The sequence below is a fragment of the Pteropus medius genome, unplaced genomic scaffold (genome assembly GCF_902729225.1).
Source record: "Pteropus medius unplaced genomic scaffold, Ma_sr-lr_union100, whole genome shotgun sequence".
Lineage (NCBI taxonomy): Eukaryota > Metazoa > Chordata > Mammalia > Chiroptera > Pteropodidae > Pteropus > Pteropus medius.
Genome location: NW_024349800.1, coordinates 16,403,217 through 16,422,007, shown reverse-complemented (window position 1 = coordinate 16,422,007; position 18,791 = coordinate 16,403,217). Strand labels below are relative to the sequence as shown.

At 33.5% G+C, this 18,791-nt stretch overlaps 1 protein-coding gene and 1 pseudogene across 12 annotated transcripts in view; one reads left to right on the top strand and one right to left on the bottom strand.

The window, feature by feature from the left end:
* The window catches only part of MYCBP2 (MYC binding protein 2), a 238,192-nt gene that overhangs the window by 80,642 nt on the left and 138,759 nt on the right, over positions 1-18,791 (top strand). For 11 of the 12 annotated variants that reach the window (XM_039886905.1, XM_039886906.1, XM_039886908.1 and 8 more), the window contains 5 exons: positions 3,196-3,315; positions 4,188-4,269; positions 10,720-10,837; positions 16,434-16,638; positions 17,285-17,438. In XM_039886905.1, the coding sequence (XP_039742839.1) occupies positions 3,196-3,315; positions 4,188-4,269; positions 10,720-10,837; positions 16,434-16,638; positions 17,285-17,438 (679 nt within the window). Of the gene's footprint in view, positions 1-3,195; positions 3,336-4,187; positions 4,270-10,719; positions 10,838-16,433; positions 16,639-17,284; positions 17,439-18,791 lie in introns of those variants that run through there. The other variant, XM_039886911.1, reaches the window with a different exon arrangement.
* On the bottom strand, positions 15,813-15,931 carry LOC120622550 (uncharacterized; annotated as a pseudogene).

Below are 18,791 nucleotides of genomic sequence, written 5' to 3'. Positions count from 1 at the left end.
GGCTAAGATTTACAAAGTCCAGTGTCCAGTTGTCATACAGCTCTCTAATAGTAGAGCCAGGATTCCATTCCAGCTCTGTTGGGCTTTTGTGCCCAAAAGCACTTATCCACTGTGCTATTTAAATTTGCAGTGTTTAGCACAGAGCAAGTATTTAGCAAATTGAGTTGCTACTGCTTTGCTGTTTATTTCAGTGATTTTGCTTAAAGTACTCACTCTGTTCTGTGATACTTTTTGTGACATGCACAACCATAAGATTACTCAAAAAAATGTAGATTTAAATAAAAATTAGAAAGCTAAGTTTTTTAAATACCCAGTCCTCTTTGTGTATACACAAATATGTATACACACACACACACACACACACATATACACACACAATATTTTACTATCTCTCAAACTTTATACCTATATAGTTTCAATATCACATATGTGTGAACATATTTATATTAGGGAAAATATAGATATGTTCATATCTACATGGCCATTTTTAAGAATATTCAGATTATTTTTCCTACAAATCTGAGGTTAGTTTTATTGCTGCTCATTAACACTTTACTGAGTAGTGGGCTCGAGCAGAATTAATCTTCCCGAATTTCACTTGCCAATTCTTGGAATTTACACCAAATTTTTGGCTATTTGTGAGGTACCTTGTTTTCTTTGATAGACTTTTGTAAATTTCTAAATTATTAGAATTGTACTTGATTTTTAATTGTCTTCAAATACCAGATACGAAATTATATTTTTTAAAATTCTGCCACTGCTGCTGATAATGATTAAGAACCTTAGTCCTATTTTTACTTGTAATTATAATATTTTCACCATTTATAATAATCAAGAAATTATTTTATATAGATACAGGTTTGTTTCGATGAACTTGAACAAATGTTTCTAGTTATTTTTACCTTTAAATAATAGCTACAGTTCTTTTAATTACCATGGTTTTAATCAGTAAATTACTAGACATTTTTTTTTCCTCCTTCCCTGATGCTATATCTCTATTGTGGGATTTGTATCCATATTTAATCTTTAACTCAAGAGAGAGGGCAAATTCAAAAATAAAAGATTCTAACTAGGCATCAATCCATTTATATAACATGGAAAGATACTTGTAATATTGAATTTAGTTAAGTCTGGCCAAATCATGAACATCATTTGTTTTCTATGTTAAACCAGATTTGGTTTGAATAATTAGATATTTCTACCAATTGAGATAAAGCTGTGAAATTTCTGTACATCTGTCATCTTATTTGTATAGTGTTTGGAAGCTGCTTATTCTCTTCTGTATAGGCTCTTGTTTATATTTAACCATTCCACTGCCTTTTAAGATGAGGAGTCTTTGAATTAAGAGTATATTTCATTTTAGGTGGAATGAAACCAAATGTTCTGGGTTTTTTTGTGTGTTGTTTTTTTTTGTAGCCCATTTATTCTTGCAGCTTTAATTTAGCAAACCCACATTAGATAATTTAGCAGAAGAGGAATCATATTTTTATCCTATTATAGTAAAACCTCTCACTAATTCAGAATTTATGATGCAGTATTTGTGATCTTTTTTGAGTAAAAATTCAAAATAATTTCTTCCTCTGAATTTTCAGGGTCATACTTATAAGGGGAAACCTGTCTAAAATCACTAGCTTTTCAAACCAAGGGCTCAAGAAATGAAGGATTCCTTCAACGTGCCTTCAACCTCTGGGTCCAGCAATTAATTCTTGTATGTTAAAGGACTTTCATGTTTATGGTACATTTTTATGTAATATAGGCCTATTTTGAATTATAATGTAGGTAACCACCTTTTATTTATTGTAGCATTTATTTTAATCTGTAGTCTGTACTGCTTAAAGGTATTAAAATTGAATTTTTACCTAAATGTTCTATGATAAAGACCTTTTCAATAAGTCGTATAGGACAACCCATTCCACGTTATTCCGAATTAGTGAGGTTTTACTGTCCTAGTGTTATAAGGAGTTTAAAGCTTTTCAAAACGATAGTCATTTAGCTATAGAAAGTTATGTCATAATTTAGGCCAATTTTGTCTTACCTGGATGTTACTAAAGATTAGAAATATTAGATAAAAAAGAAAGGATAATGTGAACATGAAATAATTTGATGTTATTCTGCTTATTCTAAAATGGGCAATGAAAATGCAGAATTAATAGGTATGTCTGTAGATCTACATGTGTATCTTCATATCGTACACACATACATAGAGTTGCTACTCCAAAAGAGAGTGACTTGGACTAGCTGACCTTTGAAATTCCTTCTAGATTTATATTATTCCATGTGCAAGGAATTTGAATCTTGATGATCTAGAGGTCATATTCTAATGATGTATAGTTGTAGATTAGGAAAAGTTAATTGCCTCTTTTATTTGCACATTCCAAATAAAGGTTTTATATTCTGGAATGTGCGTTTTTATTTTATGCCTAGAATGCCAGAATATTCAAAGCCAAATGTAGAAACCAGAGAAGGCCTAAGGCAAGCATAAGGGAGGAAATTATAAGAAGGAAGGAGGAAAGAAGGAGTGAGAAAAGAAAAGTTTGGTTGAGAGTAGTTAGTGGTTAGAGACCAGAAGACCACAAAGCAGAATGGCTGAGGGGCAAAGTGGGACATGGAAGATAAATGAGATTAATCCATTGAATTACAATATATTGGATAAAGCTACTTGGTGTTTTAAAATTTTTTAAAGTTTCATTGAGTTTAGCAATACTGGTGGACAGGGTAGCCTTTCTAAGATGTGATTGGGAAGTCTAAGTCATTTGTGAGCCAAGTAGGAATTTTTTTAAATGACTAGTACTAACAATATCACTAAGTTTAAAATAATTGTTAAATGACTTTGCATGCAGTTATTTTTTTGTGCAAACTAAATTTTCCCATATAAATTATTACATTTAGAATTTTGTTTCTATTAATGACCTGTTTATATTACATAACTGATTAGCTTAATAGGTTTTATTCATAACCAGATATTTTCACTGTTTTTATTGATTTAGTGATATTTGCAAACAGAAGTATGTAGTATTATATCCTTTCAAAATTGCTTCTTTGCAGGTAGATTCTTGATCTATCACTTCTAACAGCTGCAGATTCTTCTTGCTTGTTCCTTTTAACATTTTTCTCTTTGTTCTTCCATAGTAAACTTATTTACAATTTTATTTCGAAGATGAATAATGACTTAATTACAAATTATAACACTTACAGATGGAAGTGGAGAACGAGGAGAAAAGGATGCCAGCAAAATCACAACATATCCGCCAGGCTCTGTGCGATTTGACTGTGAACTCCGGGCAGTACAAGTCAGCTGTGGATTTCACCATTCAGGTAGCAGCTGGAACTTTAGGGTATAACTGCATTTTTACAATTGTGCTAAACCATTTATTTGTTTAGTTTAGATAAATGTGGTTTAGTTAATTGTGTATTAAAAGCTATAGTGCTGCAGTATCTCTCAATTCTATAAAAGCTTTGTATTTATTACAAAATCCCTTTAAAAACGGTGGCATGATGGAATAAGTACTTGTCTAGAGATCTGACTTCTAATCTGTCTTCTAATGGACTTATAATTCACTTCAGGAAAATCTCAAATATAAAATAATATCTGAAATCTCTTTGAACTCCAGAATTCTTTGATTTTTATAAATGGTCCCACATTTTGTTACTGTTCGATGAGAAATGTGCATCAACAAATTTATTTTTTTAATGTAAAAAATTAAATTCTTAGTAAAGTATTGCATTTGGGTTATATAGCTTAAGTTGTAGTATTCAACCTTTATGAAAATAAAAAATGTTAAATTCTTTGATGTTAAATATATTTCCTTACTTGATAAAACATTGACCGATATTAAAGTTTTGACATTTCATCGATGTACATACTTGTGCAGAGCTCAGATCTCTTTGCTATCTATAGAATTATCCTAGATTTGAGAGAACAATATTTTATATGGAGTTGCTCATTATTATAAAAATTTTACTTTTGACCAAAACCAATGTTTTATTTAAATTAATGTAATTAAATGGCATTTATAGAACTAAAATTATATTTATTTCTCATTAAATATAAATTTGTGCTTCACTTTTCTATTTTTAATTGCTCTATAAGTTTTAAAGAGCAAAAATTACACTCCCTTTAGTAGACTGTGATAGAAATATAAAATACATATAATAAGAAAAATTAAAGCTCTGTATTTTGGTTTCAGTGGTTTTAATGGAAAATGGAGATGTCTATACATTTGGATATGGCCAACATGGGCAGCTGGGACATGGCGATGTCAATTCCAGGTACTCTAACTTGTTGGAAGAGACTGGGTTCTTTTTTTCTTTTTTCTACTTTTTTCCTTTCTTTTATCTTTTTTCTCCCTAAATATATATATTTCTGTGCTTAGAAAAGTATTTGTACTACTGTTTTACCCAATGTGGCCTGCAAATTATTGATAATTGTTGATTTTTTTTGGTTGAGTGCTTTTGTAGGCATAGATGATTTTGTAGTTTCAGGAGAAAAGTTGATTTACATTTTATACATTTAAAATATGAGTGGTTATGAGTATCACAAAATCTTACTATATTCTTATTATCTTTTTAAAGGTTGTTCATGGCAATAGAAAAGACAAAGAATATCCCCAAAATGCATTTTAAAAAATTCAGTGGTGGATTCATTCATAGTCCTTGATGTTGTCTGTTTTGAAATTTTGGTCTAAAATTAACATGAAGTCATAGAAGCTGTGGAATAATTTTCAAACAAAACATAATGGTCTCTCAAAGAAACTGTTTTAATTTAGCTAGAATAGTGAAGAACTAATTGTGGTAGAGATCACTAGACATTCTCTAATATCCATTCTTCCCTGCTCATTTGGTAGTAGAGTTTCAGTTGGTGACATGACCATGCAGCGAAAGACTTCATTTTCTTGCCTCCATTGCAGCAAGATAAGGCCATGTGAACTAAAGAAATGTGTGCAGCTTTGGAATCATGCTGTAAGGAAGGGGGTACACTGTAAGGAAGGGGAGTATACTTTCATTTCTCCTCTCCCTTCCTACCTTGCTGCCTGGGCTCCATACATAGTGGCAGGAACTGGAGAAGTCATCACAGTGGTCATAAGTTGGAAACTGTGTATTGAGAATGGCAGAGCTTCAAAGTACAAATAGTCTGGGTCCTTGACATCATGAAACTGCCACGTCAGCTCCTTGCAGTTGGACACTTACCTGAGAGAGAAATAAACTTTTATCTTGTTTAAATTTCTATTACTTTAGCTTTTATTACAGCAATTGAATACATGTCCTGTTTAATATAGTGAGAGTGCTTTTGGTCAAAAGTATAGAAAATCCATCTTTATTAGTTCAGGTCTTCCAAGAAAATATAAGACAGATTAGATGTGAAAAGGATTTATTGAGAGAAAACTTGTATGAAAAATAAAAGGGAAAAGAACAGGAATTGGCAGGGAAACCCTTCAGACACAAGATAGGTCTGATCTCTGTGAAAAGAAAGAAGGATGGAGTAGGAAAAGTCTGGATTCCAGTGCAGTTCTGAGTAAGTTTCAGCAAGGCCAGTGGGGTGTCCTCAAGCCAAGGTTGCCTTTGGGAGAGTCCCAAACAGGGCAGGATGGGCTGTAGTAATACCTTTACCATGCTCAGTCACAGGCTGTTGGCATCCCAGGGAAAGAATGGCCTCGCAGACCCAGAGGAACAGCATGTGAGGCTCAGTCAACTCTGCTCCCTGCAGCAGGTTGTCTTGAAGATCTGAGCAGTCCATGTGTATGACTGCCCACCATTGAAACAAGGCTTATCTATCAAGTCTGGAGATATCTAGGGCAGTTCAGGCTGGACTTGCTTCATTAATTCAGTTTGCCATAAGAACCTTCTTTCTTTTGTCTTTTCACTCTGCCTTATTCTCCTTTGTCGTCATAAGGTATCTTCCAGAATTAACTGGACCTGTAAGGTTTCTTATTCACATAAAATGAATTATTCTAATTGTTAAATAAAATCCGGTATTTTCACTTTTTGAAACCATTCCATTACTGTGGCAAGGATAGAATTATGCCATTTATGTCATAAAGGCCAGTGATTCTTAATCCTGCCGCACGCTGGAATTACTTGCGGAACTTCAGAAATACCACGTCTGGATTCTACATCTAGAACTTCTGAGAGAAATGTGTTTAGGTTGAGGGGTGGTATTGGAGACAGCAAGGGTAGTGCTGGATAACAATCTTCTGAGTATGTTTAATAGCTTGAATTGATCATTTTCATGAAATATGATATTTTTTAATGTTGAAAATAAAATATTAGGGTTTCTTAAGATAATTAAACTCTGATGGGATTTGCTTTAACTTCCTAAAGTTGTTATTTCCCAACATGTAAATTTTCACTCCTGGTTCCATTGGTCGAGTTGTAACCGGAAGACTTTTGAGTATGCCTGATGGATTAAACAAAATTAGTTAAAACCATTTCTGCTATAACTACTCAAGTTACCTTGTTTGTCTGGATCTGTTGGGACTTGGAAGACAGGAGTCATGAACCATGTTACGAATTCAGAGGGAATCGACCACTTAGATGGAGGAACAATCCCAGAAATAACAAAGACCGTATAACATGCATATTAACTACCACAAAGTAAAACATTGATAGGTAGTTACTTGAAATAAAGTGTATAGCTGGAGGGTATTTTTTAAAAGTTTCTAGTAATCAAGTGCTTTTAACTGGAATTTATTGTATAGCACATATTAATGATGTGTGATTTGTGTGAGATAAATATTGTAGTGTGCATGATGATAAAGATAGAAAAATGTTATTGATATTCTCTTTATGTAATGTGTTGTCTTGCCAGGATGACTGAGTTCAGTCTCTGGTTTGGGTCCTGATTCTATCACTTGGTACCTCTATGTCCCTGGCTAAGTTACTTAACTTTCCTGTGTCTCAGTTTCTTTCTCTATCAAATGTGAGTAAATATATTTCCCGCAAAGGGTGGTTGTGAAAATTCGGTGAGATGCTGCATGTTATTTACTTAACACAGGGCGTAGCCCACAGTAATAAAGGTTAGCTGTTACTATTGCTGCTTTTAAAAGTGAATGTCAAAAGTTTGAAGGCTTTTACACATTCACTTGTGACATGAGTCCACCAACCCTCCTTTTTGTTTATTTTGTTCAATATGCTCCTAAATTTCCAGATTTCAAATTCTTTTACTATTTACAATACACTTAAACCTGGATGTTGGGAAAGAGACCATGTAGTTTAATGCTTTTATTCTCCTTTTTCCAATAGATTTTTGCTAATTCTTATGTTTCTGAGTTTCATCTTTTTCTTGCTATACTATCCTTCTGCTATACCATCATTGTGTCTGGAACAAGACAGGGTTTAAATCTTTGCTTCATCTCTTACAACTATGTGACCATAATTTACTAAGCTTTAATTTAAATATTGTTAAAGAATTAATATAGTTTATGTAAAGTGCCTGGCATGCACACATGTATACACACATTTTTGTTTCCTGTTCTTGCTATGTTTTCCAAATAATTTAATAAATGGGCTCACTAGTGTCATGGAAAGAGTTCAAAGACTGTATTAGAAGACCTGTCACCAACTCTTGGGAGAATCCGTTAAGCTGTTCAGATCTACCCATAGAGTTATTTTGATAATCAGTGATACATTTTATGTGGAAGTGCTGTGTGAACCGCAGACAAGATGATTCTTTGTTTGAGTTGTATTGGACATTTCTGTGAGGGCATTAGTTCACCATACAGACTTTTGAAGTGGCAATTGTTCATTTGCCAAAATTCCCTGTACTTCAGCTTTGAGATCCACTTACCTTCACTGTGCCTTATTACTCCATTCTCAAAATAAAAATAATAACAATATTGCTCTTTTGAGGCATGCCATTCTGCTCTCCTCCCCTTTTATTACCTCCCTTTCATTCTTTGAAAATTTAGTATCTGCTTTATAGTATTTTCTCACTCTGAGTCTTGTCTCACTTGAGTGACTTAAGTATCCATGTAAATGGCCTCATGCAGTATACTTGTCTGACATCCTCATATCTAGTCACCTTTACTTCCACATTCATGGTGGTTGTTCCCAGGAGCCATCCTGGATCTAGCATACCTCCAACTAGAATTCTTAAGTTTAAACAACCCATGATCCGATAACAATTTCATCTGTTACTTAGCTTTACTTGGCCTTTGACTTGACCAGTACTTCATTCCCTCTTGCCCTCTACTTTTTTACTCTTTCACCCTTTTCACTTTATGTCCTGCCCAAGTTAGAGATTGTTACTTATTCTCTTTCCCTGTACTCTGACCAGTATCCTCATTTTCTCACCCTCTTGATCTTGATACTAGAACATGGCCAAACTTCAAGCATGAATCAGTCTAACTATATTTTCCATGTCTAACTTAGACTTTTGAAAAAAAATAAATCACCACACGTATAGATTGTTGTATGGTTTCCAGATTCAACCAATCCCACTATAACAGGCAGTAATCCTCCTGTTTTGTAATTTTGACTGTCTGGTCTAAGACCTTTTGAGACTTTGATGAAAGATATGGGATCTCCTGAAAAAATAGATGCAAGAATATATCCATAAAAGTTGGCTTACAATTTAGGAGAGTCACAGATCTCCTGAAGACCATTTACAGACTTCCTAGAAGTCCCTTGGATCCGGGTTAAACACTGATCTAAATGTTTATTTGTTCCATTTTCCATCATACTTTTTTGTAATCTTCAAATTCTCTGCTCACCCAGTTCCTTTTCCCTTTCAGCACATGATGTCATTTCACATCACAACAAAAATAAAAACCATTAGGTGGGAAATTGTTCAGCCCGCCAACTCTACAAACCTACCTGCATTTATTCTACTTCTTTGCTCCTTTTTCCTTGTAATATCGAAAGAGGGAGCTGTTCTTCTCCATGCTGTGAAGCCTTTTTCTTAGGTATCAAGTTCTGTTTCTTGTCTCTGCGACCTGTATCTTTAGCCTCTTTGTCTTTACTCATTCTTTTAAACTTGCCCAAATCTCTTTCATCTTAAAAGAACAAAGCCTCTCCTTCAGCTTCATTTTCTCTTTAGCTGTCCGTTCTCCTCTTTTTTTTCTCTTTCCTGCTGAGATTCTTGAAGGGATTTTGCATAGTCTCTTACCCCACTGCTAACTTCTTATCTGCTACAGTGTTGTGCCTGCACTCCTACCAAAGAGATGTTCTTCTCGCTAAATCATTCTTGCTAAATCGAGTGGTCACTTGTATATCTCTCTAGAGCATTTGGAATGTCAGTTATTTGCAGTTTCTTGAAACCTTCTCTTCCAATGACACATTTCCCAGGATTTATTCTTCCTCTTTAGTATGTCCAAAATTTCTACGATCTTTTCTTTCTCTGTCCATACTGAAAGTGTTAGAAGAGACTCAGAATGAAAACTAGGATCTCTTCTTTTCTCCCTCTGATTGTCTTCGTAGATCTCATTTGTTCTCATAGCTAAGTAAATGTTACCACCATCAATCTTATTGCTTAAGCAGAAGACCTTCTTTGCCCCATATCAATCATTTGCCAAGTCTGGTCAGTTCTCTTCTTTACATAGCTGTCAAGTTCATTCATTCCTTTCAATCCACTCTTCCTAGTTTGTGCCTTCATCATAACTTACCCAGTTATTGTGAAATTTACTTAACTAGGTTTCCAGCTGCTAGTTTTGCCCCTTTTAATTAATTTTTCATTGCAGCCTGAAATATTAATAAAAATATATTTTAGATAATTTTTAAAAATTCAAAATATCATAGTAACATTGTCTCAAAAACAATTCTCCAATTATGTGTGGACTATTTCAGTAATGATGGTTAGTCTAACTACATACAACAATTACTAAAAATGGTTAATAAATGATAAATAAAGTGATACAAGGATGGATACAAAGATGTTATTTATCATAGTAGTTACTATTTATTGAGTGTTAACTGTATACTAGACACTGATCCAAGTGCTTGACATATATGAACTTCTTTATTGTTCATAAGACAGTATGAACAATTTTGTCTTATGAGTTGGATACTGTTTATTATTATCTTTTGTGTTATAGAAAACTGAAATGCAAAAATAATGAGTAACTTATTCAAAACTGAAATGCAAAAATAATGAGTAACTTATTCAAAAATAATGAGTAACTTATTCAAAGTTAATAGTCACATTGCTATTATGTGGTGGAGCCAGGATTCACACCCAGGCAGTCTAGCTCTAGAGCTTAAGCTTTTAGCCACTGCTGCTGTGCCTCATGATACGGTATTCTGATTCATTAACTACTGTGTCAAAACCTAGAATTATAGCCTAGTAAAAGAAGGCAGAAAAGAGGACATAAAATTGTTTCGTATAGTTCCTGGATTCCTGGTAAAGCATCACATAATTATTTCATCTAACAAATATTTCTAGAGATGTCTAACATGCCAGTCACTGTAATAATTAGAATTTTTTTCCTTTTAAAACAAAGGTTAACACCAGTCTTTCAGTAAAACTAAAATTATGTGTCTATAATTAGGGTAGTAAATTTAGGGAAAAAAATTAATAGTTTGCTTAAAGTCAGTGATTATATCTTTCTCATCTTTGTATACGAAGCACCTAGAATGGAGACGGGCACATAGCACCTAAGTAAGTGTTTACTGAATATTCTTATTAGTGCCTACTATCTCTTCTTATTATTCCATTGTTTATTTATTGTTTTTTATGTCAATTGGGTCTTGTAAAGTATTGACTTAATTCTTTTGTTTTTAACCTAGGGGATGTCCCACTCTTGTTCAAGCATTGCCAGGCCCTAGCACTCAAGTTACTGCAGGCAGCAATCATACGGCAGTACTGTTAATGGATGGACAGGTCTTCACATTTGGAAGTTTTTCTGTAAGGACTTTTTAAGCATTAATAATATTGCATTGTACCATTGCCTTATAATTTGTCTAATACGTTAGCGATTTTTTTCTGGTTTTAGTGAAATTCTTGTATTTTAATGATTGTATATGCATATTTCCTGTCTCCGCCCTCAATATACACAAAACCTGAATGACATTATTTTAAAATAATTTTCTTCTGTAATTTAGCCTAAGAATTTAACAGATATGTTAGAACTGGACATGTTTATTACAGGTCAAAGTCCTTTAAGCATTCAGTAGAGCTAATTCTGTCATTTGAAAACTTATTTATAGAAAGGTTGCAAAAAATAAGAATAGTATATAGAATGCCCATATACTCTTGGACAAGACTCACCTATTATTAACATTTTAATCTATTTGCTTTATCATTTACACATACATCCTCTCTTTCTCACTCACACACTGAGTGTGTGTGTGTGTGTGTGTGTGTGTGTGTATACATATATATATTTTTTTTCCTGAATCTTTTAAGAATAACTTGCATACATTATGACCCTTGGCTCCTAAATACTTTAGTTGGTTATGACATTGACATATTTGAAGAATATGGTACTTTTTTAAAAAAATAAAATGTTCCTAATTTTTGTTTCTCTGATATTTTCTTATGTTTAGACTCAGGTTGTGCATTCCAGGCCAAAATATTATGTAAGTGATGTATTCTTCTCAGGGCATCACATCTGGATGCACAAAATGCCACCTGCCCCTCACTAGTGATGTCAGTTTTGATCACCTGGTCAAATGTTGTCTGATTTCTCTACTGCATAGTTAGTGCATAGTTAGTATTTTTTCCCTTGAAACTAGAAACCAGTCTAGGGGGTGACATTTTCAAGACAGTTTTAAGATACCTGCTTCCTATCAAAATTTCCATTTAGATTTAGCATCCATTGATTATTCTTGCCTGAACCAGTCTTTATAATGGTCGCAACTGATAATTTTTCAACTCCACACACCCTCCACATTCACCAGTCAGCCCTTTGCATTTTACTGTAATCAAGAGGCCTGCCTTGTTTGTTTTTCTCTTTTTCTTATCAGTATAGGCGAGTGAATTTGTATTCTCTTTATTACTATCCTTATTTGGATGCTTAAATTGTCTCAGGTGTGGCCAGTGGGAGCCCTTTCAAGCTGACTTACTTTCTGATGTAACAAGATGATCCAGGCTTACCTCGAACCTGTCCTGTATCAGTCTTACAATCAGCCATTTCTCCAGGAATCTGGGTTCCTTTTGCTGGGGAATAGTAGTAGGCAGTAACTGAACATTAGCTAACTCATTGCTGCAGGTGTCTTTATATCCCCAGTACACATATATGTGTATATACAGGTAAAGAATGTCATTATTTTCTAGTTTATCCTTCCTGTGTTTCTTCTAGCAAAGATCAATAGATAAATAAGCACATAGATACACATCTTTAGATCTATACTGACATAGATAAAAATATGTATGTGTACATATGTATATTATATATACACACATCCATAATATGTATAATTATTTTCCCTGCTTTATTTTTCAAAAGGTGGTATTTTATATATGCTCTTCTGCACTTTGCTCTTTTTACTTTACTATATCATTCCATATCAATTCATAGAGATCTCATTCTTTTTTTAATTTTTAATTTATTTTTCAATTGCATGAATATACAGTATTAGTTTCAGGTGTACAGTATAGTGATTAGACATTTATATGCCTTACAAAGTAATCTACCTAAGTCTAGTACACATCTGGCACCAAATATAGATTTACGGTATTTTTAACTAAATTCTATATGCTGTACTCCAGTATCCTGTATGCTATACTTTATATCCCCATGACTGTTTTTATAACTGGTAGTATGTATTTCTTAATCCCTTTCACCTTTTTCACCCAAACCCGTCGCATCTGGAGATCATCAGTTTATTCTTTGTATCTATGAGTTTTATCTTTTGCTTGTTCATTTATTTTGTTTTTTTAGCTTGCACATATAAATGAAATTATATGGTATTTGTCTTCCTCTGTCTGACCTTGTCACTTAGCATAATACCCTCTAGGTCCATACATGTTGCAAATGGTAAGACTTTATTCTTTTTTTTTTTTTACTGCTGTGTAATATTCCATTGTATATATGTACCACATCATCTTTCGGTAGTCATCTGTAGATGGACACCTAGGTTGCTTCCTTTTGCTTCCTTATCTTGGCTATTGTAAATAGTGCTGCAGCAGTGAACATAGGGATGCATATCTCTTTTTGAGTTAGTGTTTTACACTTCTTTAGATAAATATTGAGAAGTGGAATAGTTTTATTTTAAGTTTTTTGAGGAACCTCTGAAGTGTTTTCCATAGGGTCTGCACCAATTTATAATCACACCAACAGCACACAAAAGTTCTCTTTTCTCTACAACCTTGCCATTGCTTGTCATTTGTTGATTTATTGATAATAGCCATTCTGACAGGTGTGAGATGACATCTCAATGTGGTTTTGATTAGCATTTCCCTGATGATGACTGGTGTCAAGCATCTCTTCATGTGTATGCTGGTCATTTGTATGTCCTCTTCGGAGAAATACCTATTCATGTCTTCTGCCCATTTTTTAGATTGGTTTTCTTTTCTTTTTTTTAATGTTGTGCTGTATGAGTTCTTTGTATATTTTGGACATTAATCCCTTATTGGATATATTATTTGCAAATATCTTCTCTCATTCAGTAGGTTACATTATTTCCTTTGCAGTGCAGAAGCTTTTTAGTTCAATACATATTCCCATTTATTTTTTGCTTTTGTTGTTTTTGCCCTAGGAGAAATCCAAAAAAAATTGCTGTGACCAACGTCAAAGAGTTTATTGCCTATGTTTCTTCTAGAGTTTTTATGGTTTCAGGTCTTACAATTAATTCTTTAATCTGTTTGACTTTATTCTTGCATATGGTGTAAGAATGTGGTTCAGATTTACTCTTTTGTATCTCATCTGTCCAGTTTTCCCAACACTATTTATTGAAGAGATGTTTTTACCCATTGCATATTCTTGTCTCCTTTGTCATAGATTAATTGACCATATAGGTGTAAGTTTATTTCTGGATTTTCTATTCTGTTCCATTAATCTATGGGGTTGTTTTTATGCCAGGACTATGATGTTTTGATTACTATAGTCTTGTACTGTAGTTTAATGTCAGGTAGCATGATACACTCAACTTTGTTCTTTCTCAAAATTGCTTTGGCTATTTAGGGCCCATCAATATTTCCTTTATATATTTAGGTGCTCCTACATTGAGTACATAGATGTTTACCAGAGTTACATCTTCTTATTGGATTGATCTCGTTATCATTATAAAATGCCCTTCTTTATCTCTTATTACACCCTTTGTTTTAAAGTCTATTTTGTCTGATGTAAGTATTACAACCCCAGCTTTTTTTTTTTTTGCATGAAATAACATTTTTCATCTCTTTACTTTCAGTTTGTATGGGTCTTGAAGTGGGTCTCTTGTAGGCAGCATATGTATGGGTCTTGTTTTATCCATTCAGTCACCCTATGTCTTTTGATTGGAGCATTTAGTCCATTCATATTTACAGTAATTATTAATAGGTCTGTAGTTATTACCATTTTATTGTTTTCTGATTGTTTTTGTAGTTCTTCTCTATACCTTTCTTCTTTTGCTTCCTTATATGTTGCTGACTTTCTGTAGCATTGTTGGATTCCTTTCTTTTTATATCTTGTCTATCTCTTATGGATTTTTGATTTGTGGTTACCAGGCGCCTCATATATAACAAGCTGTGTTTATAGCAGTCTATTTTAAGTTGATGGCCATTTAAGATTGAACACATTCTAAAATCACTACAATTTTTATGCACCTCCTCCATCTTTTTGTCATTATTTTTTACTTCTTTTGTGAGGTTTTACTGCTCTGTGTTTTGGTTTAGGTGGGGAATAGAGTGGTAATATTTGAAATCAGACCAATCATTATTTTCCTCTAGCCCAAATATCCTAGTGTGAAATTTAATGAATTTAAATGTGGTTTATTTATAACCACATTGTGAATTCATGTGAGGCTATCCAGGTATCATATTTATCTACTACTTTTCTTCACATTAGTTGGCCGTTAATAAAGGAATACATTTTTTTTCAGTAGTTAATGAAAAATATAATTAATTTATTTCCATCCAAGAGCTTAATAAATCCCTGAATATATGTACTTTGCTCACTGTTTTTATTTTTGTTTTTTTCTTTGTCAAAACTAAGGATAGACATTGAAAGAAGCTGATAATGAATGTTGAATTTTTTTGGCTTCTTCTCTAATCATGTGCTTGCCACTTTTCCTTCCACTGGCTTATCCCAGGGATAAAGCTTAATTGCTTTTACAGTCATTTTGTGGCTGTGCTTTCTTACTTTGGTGTTGAAGACTAATAGATAGATCTCACTAGAAGCTGGTAGTTGGATGATAACTTAACCAGGCTGTTGGCAGTGCTCTGGGCTCTCGTTCTTTGGGTTTTTTCCTATGGTTTCTCATTCCCATTACTTGTAGATAACCCTGGGTGCCATGATGCAGCATTTTCTGGCTTCCAGAGGTTTTTGAAGGAGAATGCTATGGGGAGAGATAAAACTCCTGTGCTAGGGGGTGGATGAATATTTACCATTACATCATCAACATTCTTTTGCAGCTACTAACTTAATAGTGAGAAATGTCCTATTACTTTGCAAATTAAACTCTTACCTAACCAGGTACCCATAGACAGCCATTCTTTTTAAGTGAGTGAACAGTTATTTGCTTATGATATCATACCTTACCACTGAGTCTGCTGTTTATCTTGAAACATAAATGAAATAAGTTACTAACACATGATCATGTGAAAAATATGTAATTTTTTTTTCTTTTTTTCTTTATTTTTTATTATTTTGTTTTTTAGGCAAGGCAACCCTTGGTTGACCTCACAGATTACAAGGACCTTGTCATCTTACAATCCCTTATTTATTTTTTATTTTTTACTCCTATAGCACCTGGTTTTCCTAGGTGATCTCCCATCCAAGTACTAACCAGGCCCGACCCTGCTTAGCTTCTGAGATCAGATGGGAATGGGCTTGTTCAGGGTAGCATGGCTGTAGACTGTAATTTTCTAATTGTAGTCACAGTTACAGTATTTATTATTTTGGTCTTATACCCAAATATTTTCAGACTGTATGAATTCAATAGTGACTCTCTATTGTACTATCAACTCAAAACGTCAGAGTGACCTTTTAAATGAATAATTTGTAATACTAATTTTTTTAACATATTGTGTATATATTATATTTTTAATTTAAATGTAGATGAAGGCGTTCACAGTATTTCAGAGATTTCTTAGATGGAAAAATATTTCAACTTTGTTATCTCTTTTTAATAATGCACTTTGTGGTTATTAGGGGGAGGATTCCTAGGAATAATAAAAATTATTTTATTCCTTTATAAATATTTGATGCAAATTTCACATGAATTTAATTTACTAAAAAAAGTAGGAAGTGATGAAGAATAATGTCTCATAGAGCTATTTCTGTCTGCTGTCTCTTTTGTAAAAATTTGTAAATTGTTTATCCAGTAGTATTATTAATATGGTTTATTTAATCTTTTAGAAAGGACAGCTGGGCAGGCCAATTCTGGATGTGCCATATTGGAATGCAAAACCAGCTCCCATGCCTAACATTGGATCAAAATATGGAAGAAAAGCTACCTGGATAGGTGCAAGTGGCGACCAGACTTTCTTACGAATTGATGAAGCACTTATTAATTCTCATGTGCTTGCTACATCAGAAATTTTTGCCAGTAAACACATAATAGGTAATACCCCAAACAAACAGATATCTCCGCCAAAAATCCTTGTCTTGATTGTTAATAAATGGTTCATCTTTCCAGATTATGAGATGTAGTCTTATAGCTTTTTGTTTTCTATTTCAAGAAATTTAAAGGAAGCTTCTAAGTGTCTGTTTATATTCTGTTTATATTCTCCATGCTGGAAGAATGGAATAATTGGGAGATCTAGAAACCAGAATATATATAAGTTAGTGGTAGAAATATGAGCTAAATTGTAATAAGGTAAAACTTAATTGAAAGGAGGAATTTTTTTGTATCGATTCTTGTTAATAAATGATAGAAACAATTTTTTTGGAAGATTATGTAAATCAAACTTAAGTTTCAATAAGAGCATGGTATCAATCCATACTCATGTCCATGATATCATTAATTATATGATAGAGTGGTATAGCACTGAAATTAATAGCATGTGTTGTGGATTTAGACAGCCTGAAGTTTTAGTCCTAATTCTGCTATTTAAAGATTTTTAGTTACTTAACCTCCTTAAGTCTCAGTTTCTTCATCTATAAATGAAGGTAATAATAATACTTACCTTATAAGTAATATTTACTTTATAAGTTAGGGGAATGTAAAAGACAATGCATCTTTAAAATATGTAAATATTTTTCTCAAGGCTTGGTACCCGCTTCTATATCAGAACCTCCTCCATTTAAATGTCTTCTGATAAATAAAGTGGACGGGAGTTGTAAAACTTTTAATGACTCTGAACAGGAAGATCTGCAAGGATTTGGTGTGTGTCTGGATCCTGTGTATGATGTCATTTGGAGGTAAGCGACTCTGTTTATTAAGTAGAGTAGTAAATAAATTTTGATCAAGTTATGTGGTACTTATAAAATTTATGTATGGAAAGACTTTTCACATATGAGAACTCCCCTGTTTAATATAACTACACTTCTTTTGTAGTGATTCACAGGGACCCTTACAGTACAGTGTTGTGGTTAAGAGCAAGTGTTCTGAGCCAGACTGCCTAGGTTTATCCCAGCTCCAGAGTCTGCTTTCTGCATTCCCTTGGAGAAGTTACTCTGACTCTGTGTGCCCTACTTTTCTCATTTATATACTAGATTGTTATGAGAATTGGAGAGCTTAGAGCAGAAGCACACACTAGGCGCTATAGAAATGTTTGTTGCCATTATAAGTGGCAGTTTTACTTTCAAGAGTTTTATTATTAATTAATTTTATTCTGTCAGTAAGTCTATCTATATTATAAAGAATTCATTCTGTTTCTTGTTGCTATAAATATCTAATTATTACCAGCTCTGAGGAGGAAATCGTGCCAAAGACAATACAGAATAAATAAGATTAATGAGCTTACCCTTCAGGAATGTACATAAAAAAATTCCTGTATTGGTTGAAAAATGTGCAATGTTATTAAACTCTAGAAATTATAAAAGTGTAGAGATACAGGTACATAAGAGACCCAAGAAATTATATTTGTTTAAATTTTGTTATGGTGCTTTATATACAAAATGAGTAAAGAAAAGAGTTAGCCTTCTCAGCATTTCTAGCTTTGAATACTAATAGGAGGTATATCCTGTCATTACCAGAGGGGCTCATCAGAGGACTTATCTGTTTTTTTCCCCTCTTGGTAGGCAGAGATTCAGATAAGCTGAAAGGTTGAAGTGATAGGGGTGAGGAGAGAGAAAAGATTTGCTCTATCTTCCTTCTTCTGCCCAAGACTGCTTTCATTTGTCAGCCAGCCAAGTCTTTAGACTGGCTGTTTTCTATCAGTTCTGAGACCTGCATTATATTGCTTCCCAAGTTGTTGACCAGCTTACTCTCTTATTTGGGCATTTTGTTAGGAGTCCTAGAGGCCATAATCGAGTTGAATTTTGCTTTTAGATCTCCCTAGCAGCATTAAACAGTATAGATTAGACAACAGGAGGCTAGAGGTGGGTCATCTTGTAGTAATTCTTATGAAGACATGAGGTACTAAGAACCAAATTAGAGTGGTCATAGTGGGATAGAGTAGAGGGGGTGGAAGGTATAGAGGGGTGAATGGTGTAAGGATAGAATTGTCCTCACTTACTTACTGATTAGAAGTCAGTATAGAAGAGACGTCATTGCCAAAGAGTAAGCTCTGGTCGGGACCTTTTTTTAAATTGATGTTTTACTTTCTGTAA